Genomic DNA, 21,330 nt, shown 5'->3' with positions numbered 1-21,330 from the left:
CAGAGCTTTTGGTAAAACGGAGTCACAAAAGTAGCTATACTTGGCGTCAACTATTTTGTGCTGCATTATAAAGCCAGAGTAGATTCCACAGTGCGTGCTTCAGCAGAGCACTGTTTGTTGCGACAGCATATGTGGTTTAGTGTTGCATCCCATTTGCATAATCTAGAGAAACTAGCGCTGACAGAGTTGGAGCACTCCAAATATTAACAGCCGACTGTAGAAGCATTGAGAGATGCACACATGCGAACTGTGCATTTCTTAAAGGTGGGTCCGAGCAAAGGTAAAAACAATATCTATACTTACGGCGGCCATACTTGCCTTTCCCAAGCACGACCACTTTTCCCTCGGTAGCACCATCCAGTAAGAAGCACCAGCAACACGCCCATGAGACGCCGCCGCCTCCTGGATTGAATGACGACCCGCCTGAGGTCTTGGAAGGAGATCCGGAACACTGCTTTAGGCCAGATGTTGTATCTGGTGGGGCAGAGACTAAAAGCAAAAATTAACAAATTTATCTGAAGCGCTACATTCCTATAGGACAGCAGTATTTTTTTTAGGCCAGTGACTCGCTTTATTTAAACACAAATGGTTGGTTTATATGATGAACCATCAGCCCCTATTTTTCTTAAGTGTAACGCAGTGTCTAACGTTACGTCCGACGGAACCCGAAATAAAAATTAAAGTTACGCCCAACGTAACTGTCAAGCATTCGAGTTACGTCCGACGTAACCCAAAATAAAAATTAAAGTTACCGTATTTACTCGAAAATAGGTCGAACTCTATTTGTTGGACCCACCGAGAATAAAAAAAAAAAAAAAAATTCAAATATAGGTCGACTTTTTTTTTTATTTTTAAGAACAGGGGAAATTTTGGGCAAAAGAAAGAAACCTTTATTTACATCACTTCACAGCTTGGTAGACATTCTCGCAAATCCGCCACAATACTTCACTGACACCGTTGTAAAATGACGACAAGAAACGAAAGAAGGTGCGAAGCGACGAAAGACAAACTACAAAGACGCAAACAAAGCCGCCGTGTCGCCATGAGCAACACGCGAGCCGAGACGCCTCAAGCAACTAACAAAAGTAACATCTTTTTTTTTCTTCTTTTTTTGTGCGCGTTTGCGAGGATGGAGGACAAAGTGCATGGCGCATCGCGTTCCTCTCCTTCCCCATTGCCCAGCAAGGGGAACGCTAGAGGTGCGATGGCGAAATCCAATGCCCCAAGAGGTGCGCGCGATAGCGGCATCGGCCACCGCTGTTGTTTTCGGTTGTTTAACAAAAGCTTTTGGAAACAAGAAGCGGCGCAGCTCTACGGCAACGCCGGCTCGGTGACTCGATAGCTCCATGCCTCCGGTACGGTCGCAAAATTTGGTCGCGAATGTAGGTCGAAATTCTTTAGTCACGATTTCCGAAAAAAAAAAAAAAATAAAAGAAAAGAAAAAAAAAAGGTCGACATATATTTGAATAAACACGGTAGTCAGCTGCGCGACGAGACACACATTATGAAAGCGATTGGTGCGAGCGATCAAGGTGATGAGCGACGTTTTCTAGAAGCCCAGGAACCGAGCGGCGCAAGCAGCGAGAGTGAGAAATCTTCGTCGCTCGGCGCCGGCACTCGTAGCTTCTCGTCGTCGCTCGTCTCGTTGATCGCTATATTGCTTACATGCTGTTCAGAAAGGTGCTCTAAGTGGTTACCATTGCATTGGGACCAGCCTCGCATCCAACCGTAACCAGTCTTGACTTTTTTTTAAGCCGCTCAGGTAGAAGTTAACATCGTAGTACATACATCGTTTTCAAGCATGGCTCCTCGTTCATTGCTCGATTTACTTTTTCGTAAATGACAAACCGCAATGAAGCACAATTATTCTAGTTCAAAATTGTCACGAACACTTGGCACGCATGCTTACACTGTAGCGCACCTAACGTAATTTAAAAGTAGAACGAAAACGGGACGAGATTCGCTTACCGCTGCACGGAAACAGAGTCCTTCGGATCCTAGGCCTAACGGCCGAAATCGGAAGTCGCCTGCGGTCCGGCGATCGGACGAGTTGAGCCGGTAGCTGTGCTGACCCCGGCTGACCACGCCTGGTTGAACCATGAGAGGCGTCGTCGAGTTGAGAGCCAGAGACGCAGTAGAAACGGACCGTAAAACATCTGTCCCGTAAAACGCAGAAGGAGCCAGCGCCAAAACCGCTACGTCTGGCTGCGTCGCCATCTCCACGACGACCGGAAGCGTGTAAACCGGGACTGGCCGGGAAGTTAGAAAAGGCGCGGCAGCGGAAGCCACTGGGCGGAAGCTTTACGTTTCGGTTTCGCTTTTCTCCGACATCGGCCACGGTCGCGGGCTGGTATGTTTGCGGCTGGTTGCGACGACGCGAGGGGCCACGAAAAGACGCCGAGTTGGCCGAGTACGAGTCACGGCCCACGATACGAGCAACGGGCCATTTGCCCCTGTCGACCGGCGATGCGGTATCCGCGGCTTAGTGTCACGATCGGTTTGTTGCCGTGCACGTTGACTCAAAGCTCGAAGTTATGCAGTTCCGTCAGTTCCGTTCCGGCACCAGCCGCACCACGTTTTCCGGTGCATCGCACGTGGAGGCCTTTCGACGCATTCAGTGAACGTAAAGATCGCGCCCGCTGTCTTCGGTGCTGTGGAAGAAGTTGGGAGACGGAAGAAGCATCAAAACCAAGGCGTTTAGGACTCCAGTCCGGGCCGCCGGTCCACTCTGAACGAGAGGCGACGTGTGTGTGCACGCTTTGAGGAAGCCTCCACGTTTCGCCGCGCCAGACCTCGCCGATCGCGACCAGACCCCGAGTCCGAGAGGCTCTTGCGCAGCCAGGAACGGCAGCGAGGTAGGAGCTGCTCGTTCTGCGCAACCATGCAGTGCTCTACAGTGATCGGAGCTCTCGGTGTCATGCGTGCTTGCACCGAAGCCTTTGTGACCCCTTCGGACGCGCAAGTCGTACTTCGCAAAGGTTTGGACGGCGCCGCCCTCACCGAGCAGCTCCGCTAAATTCCGCTTACTTATGATCGCAATAAAAGCTTGCGTTTGTTCTCGGGAAAAAAATTGCGGGACCGCTCTCCGCGCCGCCGACGAGGTTGGCCGCCACCATGTTCTCAGCTGTTCACTCGCTCCCGCAGCGAGCGCCTTCCGATAATCCTCCCCGTTCCAAAATGCGATGCGATCTTCGTTTACATGGGCTGAATGAATGCGCACTCGCCATCTCGATCCACCTCTGTCTAGCGACTTTAATGCGATGCGCTTTGCGCATTATGCCGTTTACATGACCGCATATTGAATGCGGCAACTGGATTCAATGCGACTAAGTCGCATTCATGCAAACGCGGCTTATGTTATTTTTCGACATGTATGATGTATGTAACGATACCGGTGGTAAACGATGGACGTTTTTTGTTGGAAGATGGCGGTCGTCTTTCTGCATGTATGGTTTAGTTATACCGGTGGTCTTGTGGTATAGGCGTTTCGTTGGAAAGATGGCGGTCGCCTACGTCATCGGACGCAAAATCATACCAGCCATACCGAGTCATATCGGCGAGCAAACCGGCTGCCAGTATAGACAGACCCGGAGCCATAGCGGTGCCGGTATCTCCAGTTATGGAGAACGCAAAACCAAACTAGCTGCATGTATAATAACAATAAATTATGGTGGTGTCATACCAGGACTGTACAAGCAGCAGGTTTGTTTCTTGTACGTTTTTCCAATAGGGTAGTTATGATCACAATAAAAGCTTGCGTTTGTTCTCGGGAAAAAAATTGCGGGACCGCTCTCCGCGCCGCCGACGAGATTGGCCGCCTCCATGTTCTCAGCTGTTCACTCGCTCCCGCAGCGAGCGCCTTCCGATAATCCTCCCCGTTCCAAAATGCGATCCGATCTCCGTTTACATGGGCTGAATGAATGCGCACTCGACATCTCGATCCACCTCTGTCTAGCGACTTTAATGCGATGCGCTTTGCGCATTATGCCGTTTACATGACCGCATATGGAATGCGGCAACTAAATTCAATACGACTAAGTCGCATTCATGTAAACGCGGCTTATGTTCTTTTTCGACATGTATGGTGTATGTAACGATACCGGTGGTAAACGATGGACGTTATGTTGGAAGATGGCGGTCGTCTTTCTGCATGTATGATTTGGATATAACGGTGGTGGTGTGGTATAAGCGTTTTTTGTTGGAAAGATGCGGTCGCCTACGTCATCGGCCGCAAAATCATACCAGCACACCGAATCATATCGGCAAGCAAACTGGCTGCCAGTATAGACAGACCCGGAGCCATAGCGGTGCCGGTATCTCCAGTTATGCAGAAAGCCGAACCAAACTAGCTGCATACATAATAACAAGAAAGTATGGTGGTGTCATACCCGAACTGTACAAGCAGCAGGTTTGTTTCTTGTACGTTTTTCCAATAGGGTAGCTTCATGCCTCCGGTAGGGTCGCAAAATTTGGTCGCGAATGTAGGTGTCGAAATTCTTTAGTCACAATTTCCGAAAAAAAAAAAAAAAAAAAAAAAAAGGTCGATTTATATTGAATAAACACGGCAGTCAGCCGCGCGACGAGACACACATTATGAAAGCGATTAGTGCGAGCGACCGAGGCGATGAGCGACGTTTTCTAGAAGCCCAAGAACCGAGCGGCGCAAGCAGCGAGAGTGAGAAATCTTCGGCGCTCGGCGCCGGCTCTCGTAGCTTCCCGCCGTCGCTCGTCTCGTTGATCGCTATATTGCTAACATGCCGTTCAAAAAGGCGCTCTAAGTGCTTACCATTGCATTGGGACCAGCCTCGCTTCCAACCGTAACCAGTCTTTTTTTTTTTTCTTAGCCGCCCAGGTAGAAGTTAACATCGTACATACACCGTTTTCAAGCATGGCTCCTCGTTCATTGCTCGATTTACATTTTCGGCAAATGACCGCAATAAAGCACAATTATTCTAGTTCAAAATTGTCACGAACACTTGGCACGCATGCTTATACTGTAGCGCACCTAACGTAATTTAAAAGTAGAACGAAAACGGGACGAGATTCGCTTACCGTTTCACGGATCCTAGGCCTAACGGCCGTACTTGGAAGTCGCCTGCGGTCCGGCGATCGGACGAGTCGAGCCGGCCTGACGCAGGCTGACCACGCCTGGTTGAACTATGAGAGGTGCCGTCCAGTTGAGAGCCAGAGACGCAGTAGAAACGGACCGCAAAACATCTGTCCCGTAACCGTAAACGAGCCAACGAACCCCACACCGCTCTATCTTCGCCATCTCCGCGACGACCGGAAGTGGAAGCCGCGAAGCTAGAAAACCCGCGGCAGCGGAAACCACTGGGCGGAAGCTTTAAGTTTCGGTTTCGCTTTTCTCCAACGCAGGCTACGGTCGCTACGGTTTCGGGCTGGTGGGTTTGTCGGGTTTGTGGCTGGCTGCGACGACGCGAGGGGCCACGAAAAGACGCCAAGTTGGCCGAGTACGAGTCACGGCCCACGATACGAGCAACGGGCCGTTTGCCGCTGTCGACCGGCGATGAGGTATCCGTGGCTTGGTGTCACGATCGGTTTGTTGCCGTGCACGTTGACTCAAAGCTCGAAGTTATGCAGTTCCGTTCCGGCACCAGCCGCACCACGTTTTCCGGTGCATCGCACGTGGAGTCCTTTCGACGCATTCAGTGAACGTAAAGATCGTGCCCGCTGTCTTCGGTGCTGTGGAAGAAGTTGGGAGACGGAAGGCGTTAAGGACTCCAGGCCGGGCCGCCGGTTCACTCTGAACGAGAGGCGACGTGTGTGTGCACGCTTTGAGGAAGCCTCCGCGTTTCGCCGCGCTAGACCTCGCCGATCGCGACCAGACCAACCGGACCCCGAGTCCGAGAGGCTCTTGCGGAGCCAGGAACTGCACCGAGGTAGGAGCTGCTCGTTCTGCGCTACCTCGCAGTGCTCTACAGTGCTCGGAGCTCTCGGTGTCATTCGTGCTTGCACCGAAGCCTTTGTGACCCCTTCGGACGCGCAAGTCGTACTTCGCAAAGGTTTGGACGGGGCCGCCCTCACCGAGCAGCTCCGCTATATTCCGCTTACTTATGATCGCAATAAAAGCTTGCGTTCTCGGGAAAAAAATTGCGGGACCGCTCTCCGCGCCGCCGACGAGGTTGGCCGCCGCCATGTTCTCAGCTGTTCACTCGCTCCCGCAGCGAGCGCCTTCCGATAATCCTCCCCGTTCCAAAATGCGATGCGCTTTGCGCATTAAGCCGTTTACATGACCGCATATTGAATGCGGCAACTGGATTCAATACGACTAAGTCGCATTCGTGTAAACGTGGCTTATGTTCTTTTTCGACATGTATGGTGTATGTAACGATAGCGGTGGTGAACGATGGACGTTTTTTTTGGAAGATGGCGGTCGTCTTTCTGCATGTATGATTTGGTTATACCGGTGGTCCCGTGGTATAAGCGTTTTTGTTGGAACGACGGCAGTCGCCTACGTCATCGGACGCAAAATCATACCAGCCACACCGAATCATATCGGCAAGCAAAGTGGCTGCCAGTATAGACAGACCCGGAGCCATAGCGGTGCCGGTATCTCCAGTTATGCAGAACGCCAAACCAAACTAGTTGCATGCGTAACACAAAGAAATTACGGTGGTGTCATACCAGAACTGTACAAGCAGCAGGTTTGTTTCTTGTACGTTTTTCCAATAGGGTAGACTAATAATAAAACAATTTTTTTTTAGATTCCCCCATGAATACCCTGCTATCTTTAGATGTTCTTTTTTTGTTCGCCTTATTTTACTCAGTGAAAAAAAAAACATTTGTTCTGCACTTTTGAGACAGTCTTGTTAAAATATAATTCGAAAAAGATTTAGAATTTTCTGTGTTTGATGATTGTCTCTTCTTTTTTTTTTTTGCAGCTGGCTTATCTCATTACGTGAAGAACGGGAAGACCGCTGTCCTCGATGACAAATGGATTGCTAAAGCCCGCTGCCATCTTTAAAACTACCCAACCGAAGAGGGTACTTACTCCTGAAAAGCTGACATCCGTGTGCAGTAAGTTGTTTTATTTTGCTCCCAAACATGCCAAACTCTGCCATTTATTTGTAGCCATCATTATGACTTCATGGTGCATAATTTGAGAGCATGGTATCTTTATTCGGAAAATACAAAATGAAGTATATGGAAAAAAGGTTGCTTCTATATGAAGAAAGACACCACTCATCATAATAATGACAAGACTGACGGAAAAATGTCTCAATCACGGACGTCTGCACAGAGTGTTACAATACTTAACACCTACAAGGAATCGCCCTAATGATTAAAGAGTAAAGTGCTGTTTGCACATACTCAACAGTCCTTACTAACTCAGTTAAATGGTTTTCAATTGTTTCTAACTTTGTCTTGCTTGTTGTCAACATGCAGAAATTTAATTAGTCTTTTTTGACCTCTGTTTACTGAAGATCGCTTGGGCTATCGTCACAGGCGTAGCTTTGTATACAGCTGCACTTATCAGTTTTCTCCACCGAGCAGAAATAGACTGTGGTTACAGAGGAACGCCGAATATGAGCCGAAACGCCATAACACCTTGTGCTCGGGCTCTTAGTGCTGTTTGTCGTATCACTTGGCAAACACTTGTGCACGGTGGGGCCGATACAGATTTACTGCTGCGCTCGTTACGCCGTTCCAATCCCCGTTACGATAAGTGCACCATGGAGCGAACGTCTATAGACACTGTGAAAGTCAAATTTTTAGAAAATTCGCCTCTCTTTTTTTGCCAGTGAAAAGAAAAATTAAATTGTTATTTACCAGCTTGATTTTTATTTGGGTGAATCTAACTTTCTTCCGCAAGCAACTGCATGATTAAGCCTTTCTGGAGCGTTCACCAATGTGCCCTTAGAATCGGCGTTTCTGCCGCTGCATTGTGAATGAAAAATTTAGCTGGGGAATGCTTTAACAGGCATAACACAGCAGTGGTGCATGGCAGCCGGTATATTGGTCATCCCATATGACAACAGGCAGGTGTTGAGATTGAGGGAATGAAGTAGACCTTGGCTCCACAGCGCGATGCTTGGTTATCTCGAATGGCAAAAGTTATACATGAAACCGTTTGCAAAATTTAGTCAAAACAAGCTCTGCAGTACTTTTGCGCAGAGCGTCGATTTGTGCAAAAATTTGTTTGCAATAAGTGGCTCACACGCAGCTCTCGATTCATATTTAGGGATAATGACAAGTGTGACCTTGTTGGCTTCGCACTCAATACCACACCCGCCGTCGCGCTACCAGACAGCCGGAAGGGCGCTGTGGCACGAGCGCAGGAGGTGGTTTGTCTCTGCGTCGGCGCCAGTGTTTATGGAGCTATGTGCCAGGCGGTGCTGATAGCGCCAAAAGACATACCTGTTGTTTCAGCTCTTGGCGGCCGCGGTTGTACCTGATGTCAAGAAGCAGTAGTTCTTAAAGAAACATGTTACACCAATGTTTCGTGCTTTGCAAAAAAGAACACTTTCACTGGTTGAGAACACATCTCCAGACTGCAAACTATCACCTGCACCAAACCGCTTTTGAGGCTTCTACGATATGTTTGCGCAAAGGCAAATGGGGTTCGACTTATATTAAGGTTTAAATCTTAATTTTTCTGGGTCCTTCATTGCAGGGGCGTAAAAGAACTTCTCATTGTCGACAATTTGACTGATTACACGCTTTTTTAATGCTTAAGTCACTTCTAGCTCAGCTCGAAAGTACGGTGACAGGCTCCATAAGACAATTCTTTTCCGTCTTTCTGTGAGCAATGCTTCAACCATGCGGCAGTGTGCTCAAGTTTCCCCCGGTCATGTTTAAACTTTACAGATGTCATGACAGACCTTGTTCTGCCGTCAGTTCCGAAGGGTGTTATAAAGCCCTGTTGTTTATTTTAGGAAGATCAAATAAAGCAAGTAGGCAGAGGCGATCATCATTTATATTCATTGTTAATTTTGTGTTCATAATAACATAAAAAATAACTGTCTTTAGGCAAACAATAAGGTAGAAAAAATAGCTGGGTAATCCTGAGAAAGTAAACTGACGAATTCACATGCATTGGCATGATGCAGGTTAAATGGCAATTTCGAAACGAAATTTCAAATAAGGCAAGGAAACAATAAAGCAACATATTTATGAATTTATGTGCATACGTAGAAACGTATGTGGCCTGATTCATTATATTCAGTGAACACTAATGTTCTTGAAATGTTGGATAGATCACCTCTGTCACCATATTATGTGGTCAACCTGGAGCTGGGCCAGAGTTATTGGCAATTTCCGTGAGGCGTTCTCGAATCTACTTTCGCGGCTTTCCGCTTAGACCGCAAGGTGCTGTGAATATTTGCTTACCTTTTGTCGACTGTCGAATAAACCCACCCTGACACGTTTGTGCACCTACCCTGAGAGTTTTGTGTCCTAGCCGCGAGGTACCGTTGATTTCGCGTGGCCATTACTCCATTCGCCCCTACGCTGACTGGGCCGTAGAAGCTGTGTGCTCGTTGGTCCAGTCAACTGTCAAATTTAAAACACATGATCAACCCCCCCACCCCCTGCAGACTCACATGCACAGAATGAAGTCATTCAATCAGAGATTGCTTGAAACAATCAAATAGACCTTTGATTGTTTCGACGAAAGCACTGTCAGTTTTGGGTGAGCCCAGAGCAGGCTAGCTGTGCCAATTTCCACACAGAGTTGACATTTAGAAGGTAGTCAGAATTAAGGCGGCAAATTTTTTGGCTCACTTATTTTGGGTTGATATATCAATAGGGTCCTTGGTAATTGTTCTCAGTTGCACCTTAATAAGTTCACTATTGCAACAAATTAACATGTGATTGTGATGTGTATTTTCTATTTAGGGCTACAGTCAAACCCCAATAATTCAAACTATACCTTGTATCGAACTATTTCTGAAGAGACCATTAGCTGCAATAACAATGCATAGCAAGAAATGCGGTTACATTGAGCGAAGATTGCAGCATCTCCGAATAGATCAAACTGCCAAGAGCGCCGTTTTGCTCTTCTAGCTGGCTTTCCCCCAACGAGACCATACGTTGGGGGGAAGCCAGCTAGCAAAGAAAGCTGGCTTTTTTTCTTTTTTTTTTTTCTTTTTGTCAACCGCGTAAGCCGCGCAGAAGAAGAAATGAATTATCGTTTGCGAAGGAAGTGGGGTGAGGGTGAGCCGATGAGACTTTGAAAAACACAGCGGCCACTAAATAGCCGTGGAGAGCGTCCCTCATGACGTAGAGACGCTACTTCAAGAGTAACCAATTTTTCTAAATGTGGCGTGCTTGTTTTACGTCAAATTCACTAAAGCTTTTATATAAAATTAGCCGATATATCGAACTGGCAGACTTTTTTTTTTTGCGATTTCGATATAAACAGGTTTGACTTAAGGCGGCGGTTCCACGGCGGCCATCTTGAGCAAGCCATTAGTTCAAACACTAGATGGCGGCACTCATCCGTGTGACCAGAGAACTGGCTCGTGGCAGTGGTGCTCATCCAATGCTCTTAATTTCCTCCTTTCTGCTGCTCGCCCGTGCACGCTCAGCCCGTGCTCCCGCTGACAGAAATACCAGCAAACGTGCCAATGGTGCTAGCAGTGCCCAGTTCACTCAGAAGCGGAGCCCAGCTAGCTCATCACCCCGATCAAGAGTGCCTTGCTGGGCAAACTTTGTTCTTTGATACTGGCTTTGTTTCGCGTTGCAGGGTTGGTATAGCCATTTCGTTAGAGGCTCACACCCACAAGCCAGTAGCTATCGTTTTAACTATTCAAGAATTAAAAACATAGTCAATGAATCAATCACCGCAACCAACCTCTGCTGCGCTGTCATCGCGCGACGCAGCAGAGTCTGGTTGAACTATCTCTCCATGGGGCGCTGTGCCGCCGGGGCCTTAACTTAAAAACCGGTCGAATTTGTGCGGTTTCTCAGAAAGTCGTAAAATGCTTCGCGTGCCTTCTATCGTTCTGCAATTTGTTGATTTAGTGTTTTTCAGTGATGCTGAGCAATTTTCTAATTTAAACCATGCCCTTATACACATTATTAAAAAGTTAATTAGGCAAAAATAATTAACAACTTAATTATCCCGGAGTTTAATAATTTTCCTAAATGGGCCCCTGGTCAAGGACCAAAATGCCACAAGCCTTTTTTTCGTCGCGAGTAGTAGTTATATATATATATAGAAAGAGAATTTCAAAAATCATAAAAAATTAGGGCGTTTCAACAAAAAAAAAAAAAGAAACTGTCTTCGGGCACAAACTACTAGCCACGGCGGACGTCAGGAATTGCGAAAAACAAACTAATGAACCAGCTAAATAGTTAAAACTTGTTAATTAACTTTTTAATTAGTGAAAATAGGCATATAGCTCCAATTAGAAAGTTGCTCAGCGTTATCGAAAACCACTAGATCAGACATTTGCAGAAAGACTTTGATCGCGTGTGAAGAGTAGTAGCCCACTAAAGTTACCACTGGTGAAGCAGGTACAAGGCTGGGGCTAGATAAGAGGGGGGAAAATAGCGCGGGTGCCTTACCGCAACCGCTAGCCTTGTACCTGCTCCAAAAGTTGTAACATTAGTGCGCTACTGCTCTTCTCACGCGCTCAAAGTCTTTCTGAACATGACTGATTTAGGGGTTTTCGATAACGCTCAGCAACTTACTAATTGGAACCATATGTCTATTTACACTACTTAAAAAGTTATTTAACAAGCTTTAATTAATTAGCTGGCTAATTAGTATGTTTTGCCGACTCCTGACGTTCCTCCTGGCTGGTAGTTTGTTCCTAAAGAAAGTTCTTTTTTTTTTTTTACACATTTTAAGTTTTTGGATTTTTGAAAGCCTTCGCAAAAACACACCAGTCGAACCTCAATACAAAGTTCGTCGAATTTTTCACTAAAAGCTCAAAAAAGTCGAACCTGGTTGAACTCGAACCTTGGCCGGTTCGCGACACCCCTACTTGTACTAGATATAGTAAGAAATGGAAAAGCCGCAGACCCCAATCCAATCCAAGCCGAAAGTATCCGAAAGTTTCCGAAACTGTGCATCTGTAGGACATGCTGCCATTCGGTTATTGACTAGTGTGGTTGAGCGTCATGCTTTCATAGTGTTTACGGAAGTGGCCTCTTCACTGACGACGTCGGCGGCGAGAAAGTGCCCATTTAATCCTAACTGAACTAACCCGAATATTTCGGAATATGCAAGTTGAATTAAGCCCGTGCAAAATGATCCTCACAATGCTCAATGCCTTGTGTTGTAATGGTCTTATATAATTAACCACCTCTACAGAGGTCATGGAATTTCTGCTTTAATTGTCGGGGAAAACCCGGAAAAGTAAGGGAATTCAAGAATGATAATTTGCTAGACACCCTTAAATCTCCCATTTCCATATAATTAAAACAATTAAAAGAAATGTCTATACCTGCACAGAATAAATTTTGGTCCATATAAAAACTTAATGCAGTATATGGTTATTAAATGTGTTTGGCCAAATGAGCAGACATTCAACCAGTTTTAAATTTTTTTTGAGTAAATTTTTAATATTAAAAATAGGCATAGTTCCTGTTATAAAATTACTGCCTTTACGAAAATCACTAAGTCAGTCAATAAATTTAACAAAACTCGGTGCTCGTGTGAACCTTAGTGTTTTGGAGAGGACAGTTGAACCTGTCTCACGCCTGCACCAATCTCGCCCGTCGTTGCGTTGAGATTCACGTGACATCTTGTACCACGTTATAGCAACGTTCTTGGCGGCCCGAGGCTGATGTTGCCGGACGGAGCCGAAGTTTGGGTTTTGATTTCTGCTTGTGTTAAAATTAGATTTAAAAATATATATCCCAAGGCAAACTCCGCTCAATTCCGTATTAAATTTCGCATTAGCTCAATTTCGCATTAAAAAGCCATAATCTCATTTGCTTTGCGAAAAATGGGATATATATTTTAATTTAATTTTAAAACGAGCGCAAATTAAAACCGAAACTTCGGCTCCGTCCGGCAACATTGGCCTCGGGCCGCCAAGAAGATTGCTATCACGTTGCAAAAAATGTCACGTAATCCCGTACGCAACGACGGGCAGGATTGGGGCAGGCCTGTGCCAGGCGCAAGTGTTGCCTGAGCCACACTCTTGACCACGTTGGGGTGTCTACGACATTCGACGACGTCTGCACAACTGCTGCATCAGTCTGCACACATAGTGTTCGTAGTGTCGATGAAACTCCGAGATGCAATAATCACGAACGGTGAGTCGACGATTGCGTTGTGACGCGGGAGACGGTGGTAACAACGAGTCCACAGCGGGACCACCACCAAAGAAGCGCGCAGCGCATGCGCGTTACGCCCATGACGCGGACAGCGCAGAGTGCCGCGAGAAAACTATGCTTACGTCATCCGTTACGCTTGCCCGTTGAAGTAAAAAGAAGCACAAGGGGGCAATGATGCCGACGTTTAGCTCTATGATGGCTTCGCTCACGCCGTGGCCTTGACTGCACTGTCGGTTGCGCCTTAATTGCCCGCTCGAGTCAGCCAATTTCGGCAACTTGGTGAGTTGCAAAGTTTGCCTGACAGTTTAATAATTTAGACGGAACTACGTCGCAATATTTGATGTGGGGATATCCGACGTGATACGAAAGATGTCTGCATTGCTTTTTGAAAACTAAAAATGAAGCGGAGTTTCTCTTTAAAGCTGTTATGAGGAGCCATGTATTGATTTGATGGTCTACAGGCCAACAAATCATTTTGGGTTGGCAGGACCTCTGAAAGTGCCTTGTATTACGGTGCCTGGATATGTCTCCATCTGGTGTGCTTACCGCACCATTCTTTTTGGTGCGTCGACAGTCCACAGTCACTTCACGGTCAGAAGTTAGGATGCCATGACGACAGCGGCACTTGTACCTGCTTGACTTATTCACCAGAAGTTTGAAGACCAACTGTCAGGATCTCAACATTCGACAGCATGACAATTCCGGTTCTGTAACAGCCTTTGTTGCCACTATGGGGCCACTCCTAATGCATGAGAAGAAGAGGATGGTAATCACACCAGTGGGGGAATACGTCCAGGCACTATACCTGTATTAAAGCTTGCTTGAGCACCTGTTTATGTAAGATTATGTTTACACTTGCAGCGTTACCTCGGAGGTGGGGTTTCTCTACCCGAAGAAAAGTTCAACTGGGCCATGGAAAAAGCCAAGTCTGACTTTCAGTGCTGAATCTTGTTGACCCGGTGCCCCTACAAGGACGAGGACCTGGTCAACAGGAGTGTGAGGGCCAGTCCTCCAGGTACAACCTAAAGTATGGCGCCGTGAAAAGAAAGCCCATCACACTAGCCAAAGTGCATGCAATCAAAGGTGCGTGCCTTGCTGCATGTCCCCTCCCAGCTCCAAACTATGCAGCAATTGGCAGGTTTGGCATCGATCATTATATTGGTTTTATAGACCACTCGGAGCTGACATGTTGACATGCTGACATGCTGACATGTTTTGCCACGTTGGATGTGTAAATGGCAATATACTTTGTCTTGCCTCAGCATGAACTAACTGCAGAGGCTGTGTAAGCGCGAGCGGGTAGCCTTGACTGGAGCAGCCGCTGCACGAGCACTTGTTGAGCTGCTGGCACGTGATCTAAAGCATTTAGCTCGCGCTTTTTAGCAGGAACGGTCAACAATATTACAGGCTAAAGTGACACAAAGTATGGTCTGCATTTGTCTTGTTTTAGCGGTATATGGGGAAGGGATTGCTTTAATATTTTAGTTGGCTTATTGTTTTCATGTTATGAAGAGACAAAAGATGACTGCGAAGAAAGGTGAAGAATGAGAGTGAATAACAATGTTGCAATGGTGACATTGCAGCTTTCTTCTTAGTGTAGATAGATTAGCACAACCTGATTGGGGATTCGTCCTAGCTACCACCAGCGATGGGGGATCACGTGCCATTGTTAGGGCTTTTTGTTCCAACCCATCCACACAGGCTGCTCGGCTGGCCCTCTGCAGACACCGGCCGGCCTGGTTCTGGGGAGCGGTAGCTGTGCGCTGCTGCGGCGGCGCGTGGCAGCACTGCTCTGTGCGCTTGTGTTATTCAGAATAATCCGGGGCGCTGCCCGTGCCGCAGCCGTTTTAAAAGCCGCTCTGCGGAGGGAATTTTTTCGGCGTTTTTCACGGTTTGAAACAACGCCGGCTCCACTTTATGGGACTGTTAATGCTTTCGCATTAAAAAAGAAACACTTTCCACTCTTTATTTTCTTCATTTAAAAAGTTTTTTTTTTTGTGAATAAAATGGTAATAAAATATTCAAATATTATTTTCAGACATCATCTCTGAGGGTATACTATAAACGACGTATTTTTTGCGAACTCAAGATTTCGTGATTTAGGTCAAAGTTGGGGTTTGGAATAATTCGCGGGTTCTAAATGTCGCGACGCGGTGGGATCTCAATACAGATTCCAATGTGTTTACATTTTACCGGAATTGTTCGCGGGACCAATTTTTGCGAATTGTAGGTGATTCACGAAATTTAGGTCCTCTCGAAAATCAAGTCTTGTACAGAATATACCTCAGTCTTTGCAGGATGGCTGCCAAAGAAATTACCCTTTTTTTAAATCTCACAAACTCAGCTGATTGTGAACTCTCGCGGCTCTGTCTATTGGCCGACATATTTACTTTCTCAGAGCCGCCAAGAGAGTGATTCAGGAAAAAAGGGCAGCACTGTGTTCCCAATAATGAAAGAGCACCTTATGTAGTGTGCTGAAAGGAATACTGAACAGAAATCTGAATTTCAGCTAAGAAGACAGTGGGAGCGCTCAATTAGAAGCTACAAACCCTAAGGCACAACATTTATAACAATATAGATCCATATGTCGAACGGATGGCTGTATTTTTGGCAAAAGTAAAACGCAATTAAGCTAAGCTGACATCACGTTACCGTGCTCCTTGGCCTTGTCTTCCGTCCCCAGGCAAGCTTCGGAGGAGCTTTGTGACATGACGTCGGACAGCCTGCCAGCCTCGCTCAATTGCATCTTTCTTTTTCAAAAGTAAAGCCATTCGTTCAAGATGTTGTTGTAAAATTGATGTCTTGGGGTTTGCAGCTCTCCTGTGAACGGTCCTACGGCCTTTTTGGGAAATAAACATTTCGCTTCAGTATCTCTTTACACGGCCTCTCCAACAATGTTTTGATTGGTCTGAAACTTGCGACGAGGCTTATCTCGGGCAAAATAGTAACACGAAGAAAATATTTTTCCCGCAAAATTCACATTGTTTTAGAAGTTATGAGCGAAATGTAATGACGAATTCAAGCAAAAATAAGGATTTTTCTATACATTATGCGGCCCCTCCAATGTTAGGACGGTTGTCTCACTCCTTGGGGCGCGTCAACTAGGGGCCGATTTCGTTGTCTCCAGTTTTCAAACTCTATTTATTTACTTCATCGCTCGCAAATCTTGACGCAAGAAAAGCAGATGCTCAAGTATGACCATAATTAGGTTCCTTGTTTCTTTTTTTTCTTTTTTTGGGGGGACCATAAGGTGCTTCTGAAATGTTTCCGCAATGTATAATAAATTTCATTCGTTTAACTGGTTTTCACCTCCAAGCTAGGCGGGCTTTCAGAAGAAAGTTGGGATTAACCCGACTTCCATAAAACCCATTCGGGTTTCGAAAATTACAAAAAAAAAAAAAATATCGGGGTTTATCTGGAAATGAAGGCCTGCCCATAATGCATTCAATATAATGCAGATTTTTCATGTCGCTTAGAGCCCTCAACCTTGTATCCAGAAAATAATCACTAAACTAATAATGAAGCTCATGATAATTTTTACAAGCCTCCATGGACAACCCTGGTCTCTTTAGACATTATTTTTGTATTTTGTTCCCCTTCTTTTATTCAGTGAAAAAACCGTTCTGTGCTTTTGAGACAATTGTTAAAATTATAATTCCAAAAGATTTAGAATTTCCTGTGTTTGATGAAATTGTCCCTTCTATTTTCGTAGATGGCTTATCTCACCATGTGAAGAAGCGCAAGACCACTGTTCCCGATGACGACCGGATCGGCAAAGCCCGCTGTCATCTTTCGAACTTCTTAAGCGAGAACAATCGACCTTGAAAGGCTGAAAAGTGCCCACAGGTGCCCCTGACACCTCCTGTGCCCTTCGGGTCTCCTAATGAAAATTAAGCTTTTAAAGGCTTATATTTTTTTAGAACAGGTGTTTTTTGGTGAGGTTTTTTCTTTTGATTCATTTGAAAAGACAGTACCGTAATATCCCGAGAGATTGTCGACCTAAAATTGAAAATAAACCGGGTGAAAATAAGGCGTAGACTCGCTTTCTATGTGCGATCAAAAAAAGTTTTAAAATATGCTAGTTTTAGATTTTGTGACCTGCGAAACTTGCAATCACAGGGAGGGTAGATAAACCGAAGACGACTGTCATCAGTCAGCAACGTTCGTCTATCTCCTGCCGTGGTTAAGTAACAAGATTTTTGCCAATGTCACCGCTGGCCAGGGCCCTGCAATTACTGGATGTGGGCTATCTGTATTTTTGAGAAAATTACAAATCATATCAAAATTACGGGCGGGTTATCTTTTGGGGGTGGGGAATCTCTTGGAATATTACGTTAGCTAGCTAATTTCCGCAGGAAGAAAACTAATGACAGTAGTAGTTAGGGCAATCAAAGTCATTAAGTTAACTTATATAAGTTGGGCCACGGGTGTTGCTCCCATCCCATTTACTTGTAATTAACCACAGGTAGTGGTGATCAAGAGTTGTAAGCGCCCTGTAGTACTTAAAGGATTAAAAAAATGAAAGCACCTCTGAGGGGTGGAGGCTTAACGTTTGAATGTAAACATTAGCAGAAGTCTGTCTGGTTGGGGAAAATAAATATTAAAACGACGTCCAACCAATCTCTTAATCAGGGGCCCACCGTTTTTTTTTTTAATTTAAGATCTAGGCATGAATTTAACAAACACAATTCACGTTACTTACATATACCGTAAAGTTCCGAAAGAACCCCAAACAAAATGAAGAGATAAAGGGTGAAAAACATAGGGTGGCTATCGTTGGGGACGCCACACCAAAACTTTATTAAAAACCGGCTACAAACTACGTGACGCGAAAGCTGATACCTCAAATCGCGGAGAGCGCGAATTCGCGTTTCACGATCCGATAAACACGCGGGAACCCGCTACAAACTTGCCTGTCGCAGGAACCGATATCCCACACGGAGATCGCGGACAAAAAGGCACGAGTCCGCTACAAAGTCGTATGTTACGGGAACAAATACCGCAGATCGCGAACGCAGCAAAATCATATTTCACGTTGCAATATAGTACACGCGGGCCCAACTCGCATTGAATGGAGATCGCACACGCAGATCGCGTACAAAAACGCGGGACTCCGCTATAAACTTGGTTGTCTGACGTGCCGGTACAGCAGATTGCGCGGTTGATGCGATTCCCGTCGGACATTGCGTGTTGTCCGACGGAAATCGGGCGTGGGTGATGTTTCGGAATTTTTATGTTACAGATATTTAACCAAAAAAAACAGGATGCGCGACGCCTCGTGGGCGAGCGTTCTCTTGCAACTTTACGGTACATATATGTATACATATATACAGGATACCATTGAAGGGTTAGCTCATTCAGGTGGCTTTGTTGGAGAAAGCCCAGGGGCACAGTTCTTTCATGTATATGCCGTAACATCCTTCCCAACTTTCCCTGTGAAAGCAACACTGCTGACGAAATCCTGCATGACTGAGAAAAAAGAATGAGTGCTGTTGCATGTACCAATAAAGAAAAAAGTGAGTTTTTACTATGCGTTTTATATGTGTGGGCTAATTCGATTTTAGATGCACGCTAGTCCATATCAATTTCAGCATACGCTGGACCGATACCTGACACGGATAACTTCCGTGTCAAGTATGAAGCCAAGCATACCGCTTACAGGTCAGGTCAGGTCAGGTCAGACAACGTTTATTAAGAATGAAATTCAGCTGGCGGTTTACACTATGGTAGGGCCAGAGGGGAGGGGGTTATTTCGATGATGGAAGCGCGTAGGGTTGTAATTGTGGCAGCTACAAGTCTCTGCCGAGGTCGGCCGTCTTCAGAAAGTCGACCAGCGATCGGAGGATGAGGCTGCGTCGTTCTGAGTCTCCTGCCGGGTTTACCCATTCGTCGAGTGTTGAAGGTTTGTCTTCATGGTTGAGCGCTCCCAGGGCGTCATTGCGTTCTTGGTCGAGCTTTGAACATTCCCAGACCAAGTGTTGAGTGTCTGCCCTGAGATTCTCTAGGCAGTACTTGCACTGGTCTGGTTTTGGTACAAAGTCCGGATTCTTCTTCTTCTTTTTAGCGTCCGCCCATTTCTTTGTTATTGATGGAGTGATTGCAGCTCCTGCTTGGAGTCTTCTTAGCAGGACGGATTCGTGTCTTCGGAATCCTTTGGGAAGGCTTTCCCGTGCCACGTCTTTGTGCTTGTCGATATTTTTCTTCAGAGCGATCCTGGCTGCTTTAATTTCCCAAAAAGGGTCGTAAAAGCCGTCAGGTTCGCACTTTGAAGACTCGATTGGTTGTGACATTTGTGGTGGATTTTGATGGGTTCGAGAGGGCGCAGAAGCTTCGGAGTGGCATTGAAGGCAGCGGAGGAAGGAACGAGTTAACTCTCCTGCTGCCTCGTTGGCTATCTCGTTGCCCTCGATCCCTTCGTGACCCGGGATCCAGCGTACCGAGGCTCGGATGTCGCGCATCCTTAGCTTGATGGCCGTAGTCGTAATATTTCGAATCGCCTTGCCCGTTTCTTGATGCGTCTTCAGTGAACGGATGGCGTCTTGGGAGTCTGTGAACATGATGATGCTCGTGCCGCATTGGGCTTCTTGTCCTAGTGCATTCAGGGCCTCTTCAATGGCCGTGATCTCAGCCTCTTGCGCTGTTCTGCAGTACGGTGCATGTTTTGTGCAAGTAGTTTTCGTGTTTTCAACGTACCACGCAAGAGCAGCATTTCCTCGTTCACTGAAGGATGCGTCGGGGTAGCAGACAATGGTATGTGAGTCGTTACAATGGATGATGGCTTTTACTTCCTCGGCGTGCTTCATTGCCTTGTGTCGCCGTCTTTCTTTGTTTTTGTCGCTGTTCATTTTTCGTGGTATAGGGGCCGATTGGGCTATGTCGATCCTCTCCCATGGTGGTAGTTGGTCTGGTATGGGTGTATTGTTCTCGAGTTTCCAACCAAGTAGTTTGGCGATTTCTCTGCCTTGCTTGGTGTGTTGCATCTTGACTCTTTGTGCTTGTTCCTGCGTGGAGGCCAATTCTTTCAGCGACGGAAATGGCACGCATTTGTGTAGTTCTTCCAGTCTTGTTTGTCTCGGAAGGCCCGAAATACATCTTCTAGCGTCGTTCATCAGAGTTTCGAGACGGGCCCAATGATTCAGTGTCAATCTGTAAAAGCGACCGCCATACATGACTTTCGGTATGAGTGCCGCTTGAACTATCGTTCTGGCAATTCCCTCGCCATCTCCGCCGTGTTTATTCGCTATTCTTCTGATGATCGAGGTGCCGTGTCTCCATGTGTCGCGCATTCTTTTGATCCATTTGTCGGGATTGAGTTTGGTGTTGACGTGGATTCCGAGGATGGTGTGTTCGTCACTCTTTTCTATTGTCAGCTCGTCGAATTTTAGAGTGGGGTTAATGTTGTCTCTTTCTCTACCAAATATGAGGAGTTTAGTCTTCTCTGCTGATGGTTTCATGCCTACCTCTTTTAGGAAACTCTCTATGATGTGAAGTGCTGCCTGCAGTGTTTCGACCTGTTCCTCTTTCGTGCCTTGTGTCGTTCAGAGTGTGATGTCATCTGCGTATATAGTAAAATGGAGTGTCTCTCCTGCAAACGGCCTGCAAACGGCAGGACTTCTAGTCCTGCCGTTTGCAATTGCTGCTTCAAGCTCCCAGACGGTGAAGTCGCAGTAGTAGTGGTGTTGGTCTTCTACTACTGCTGGGGTTTAGATTATCTCGTTCGGCTTGGTTGCCGGTTGAGGGAAGAAAAGTGGGCCCGTTTCTTCAAGTACTTCTTCTAGCGTTTTGTTGCATCGTAGGGCTATATTGGATGTTATACCCCACTCTTTCTTTTTTCCGAGCATAGAGTTACAAATACTGCACATTCGTGTTATTGACGTATGCTCGTTAAATGATTCGCATAGGTCGTTCCAATTGTCGATACATAGCTTATCGGCGTAAGATTGTGCTTCCTTTGCAAGCTTGTTTGCCTTAGTTAAGTCTTTGCGATTTCTTGATGTTCTATATTTGTCAATGAATTCCTGTCTGTGTCGCCAGATTGAGAGAAGGTGTGTGTCAGGATTTGGGCCATCCGCGTTT

General features: G+C 46.2%; 1 protein-coding gene and 1 long non-coding RNA gene across 2 annotated transcripts; one reads left to right on the top strand and one right to left on the bottom strand.

Moving 5' to 3' along the window:
• Window positions 1-6,919: 6,919 nt before the first annotated feature.
• LOC121836301 lies at window positions 6,920-17,266 on the top strand. The gene is made up of 3 exons (XR_006077863.1): window positions 6,920-7,038; window positions 14,116-14,269; window positions 16,967-17,266. It is a non-coding gene; the product is annotated as an uncharacterized LOC121836301 (long non-coding RNA).
• Window positions 17,267-19,043: 1,777 nt separating this feature from the next.
• Window positions 19,044-20,708, bottom strand: LOC120841262. Its single transcript, XM_040212117.1, has one exon. The coding sequence runs from the start codon at window positions 20,706-20,708 to the stop codon at window positions 19,044-19,046; it is 1,665 nt and encodes a 554-aa protein (XP_040068051.1).
• Between the last annotated feature and the right edge of the window lie 622 nt (window positions 20,709-21,330).

The sequence above is a fragment of the Ixodes scapularis genome, unplaced genomic scaffold (genome assembly GCF_016920785.2).
Source record: "Ixodes scapularis isolate PalLabHiFi unplaced genomic scaffold, ASM1692078v2 PGA_scaffold24__2_contigs__length_7659602, whole genome shotgun sequence".
In the NCBI taxonomy this organism is placed as follows: domain Eukaryota; kingdom Metazoa; phylum Arthropoda; class Arachnida; order Ixodida; family Ixodidae; genus Ixodes; species Ixodes scapularis.
The sequence above is the reverse complement of the archived record's forward strand: the minus strand, read 5'-3'. Positions and strand labels throughout refer to the sequence as shown.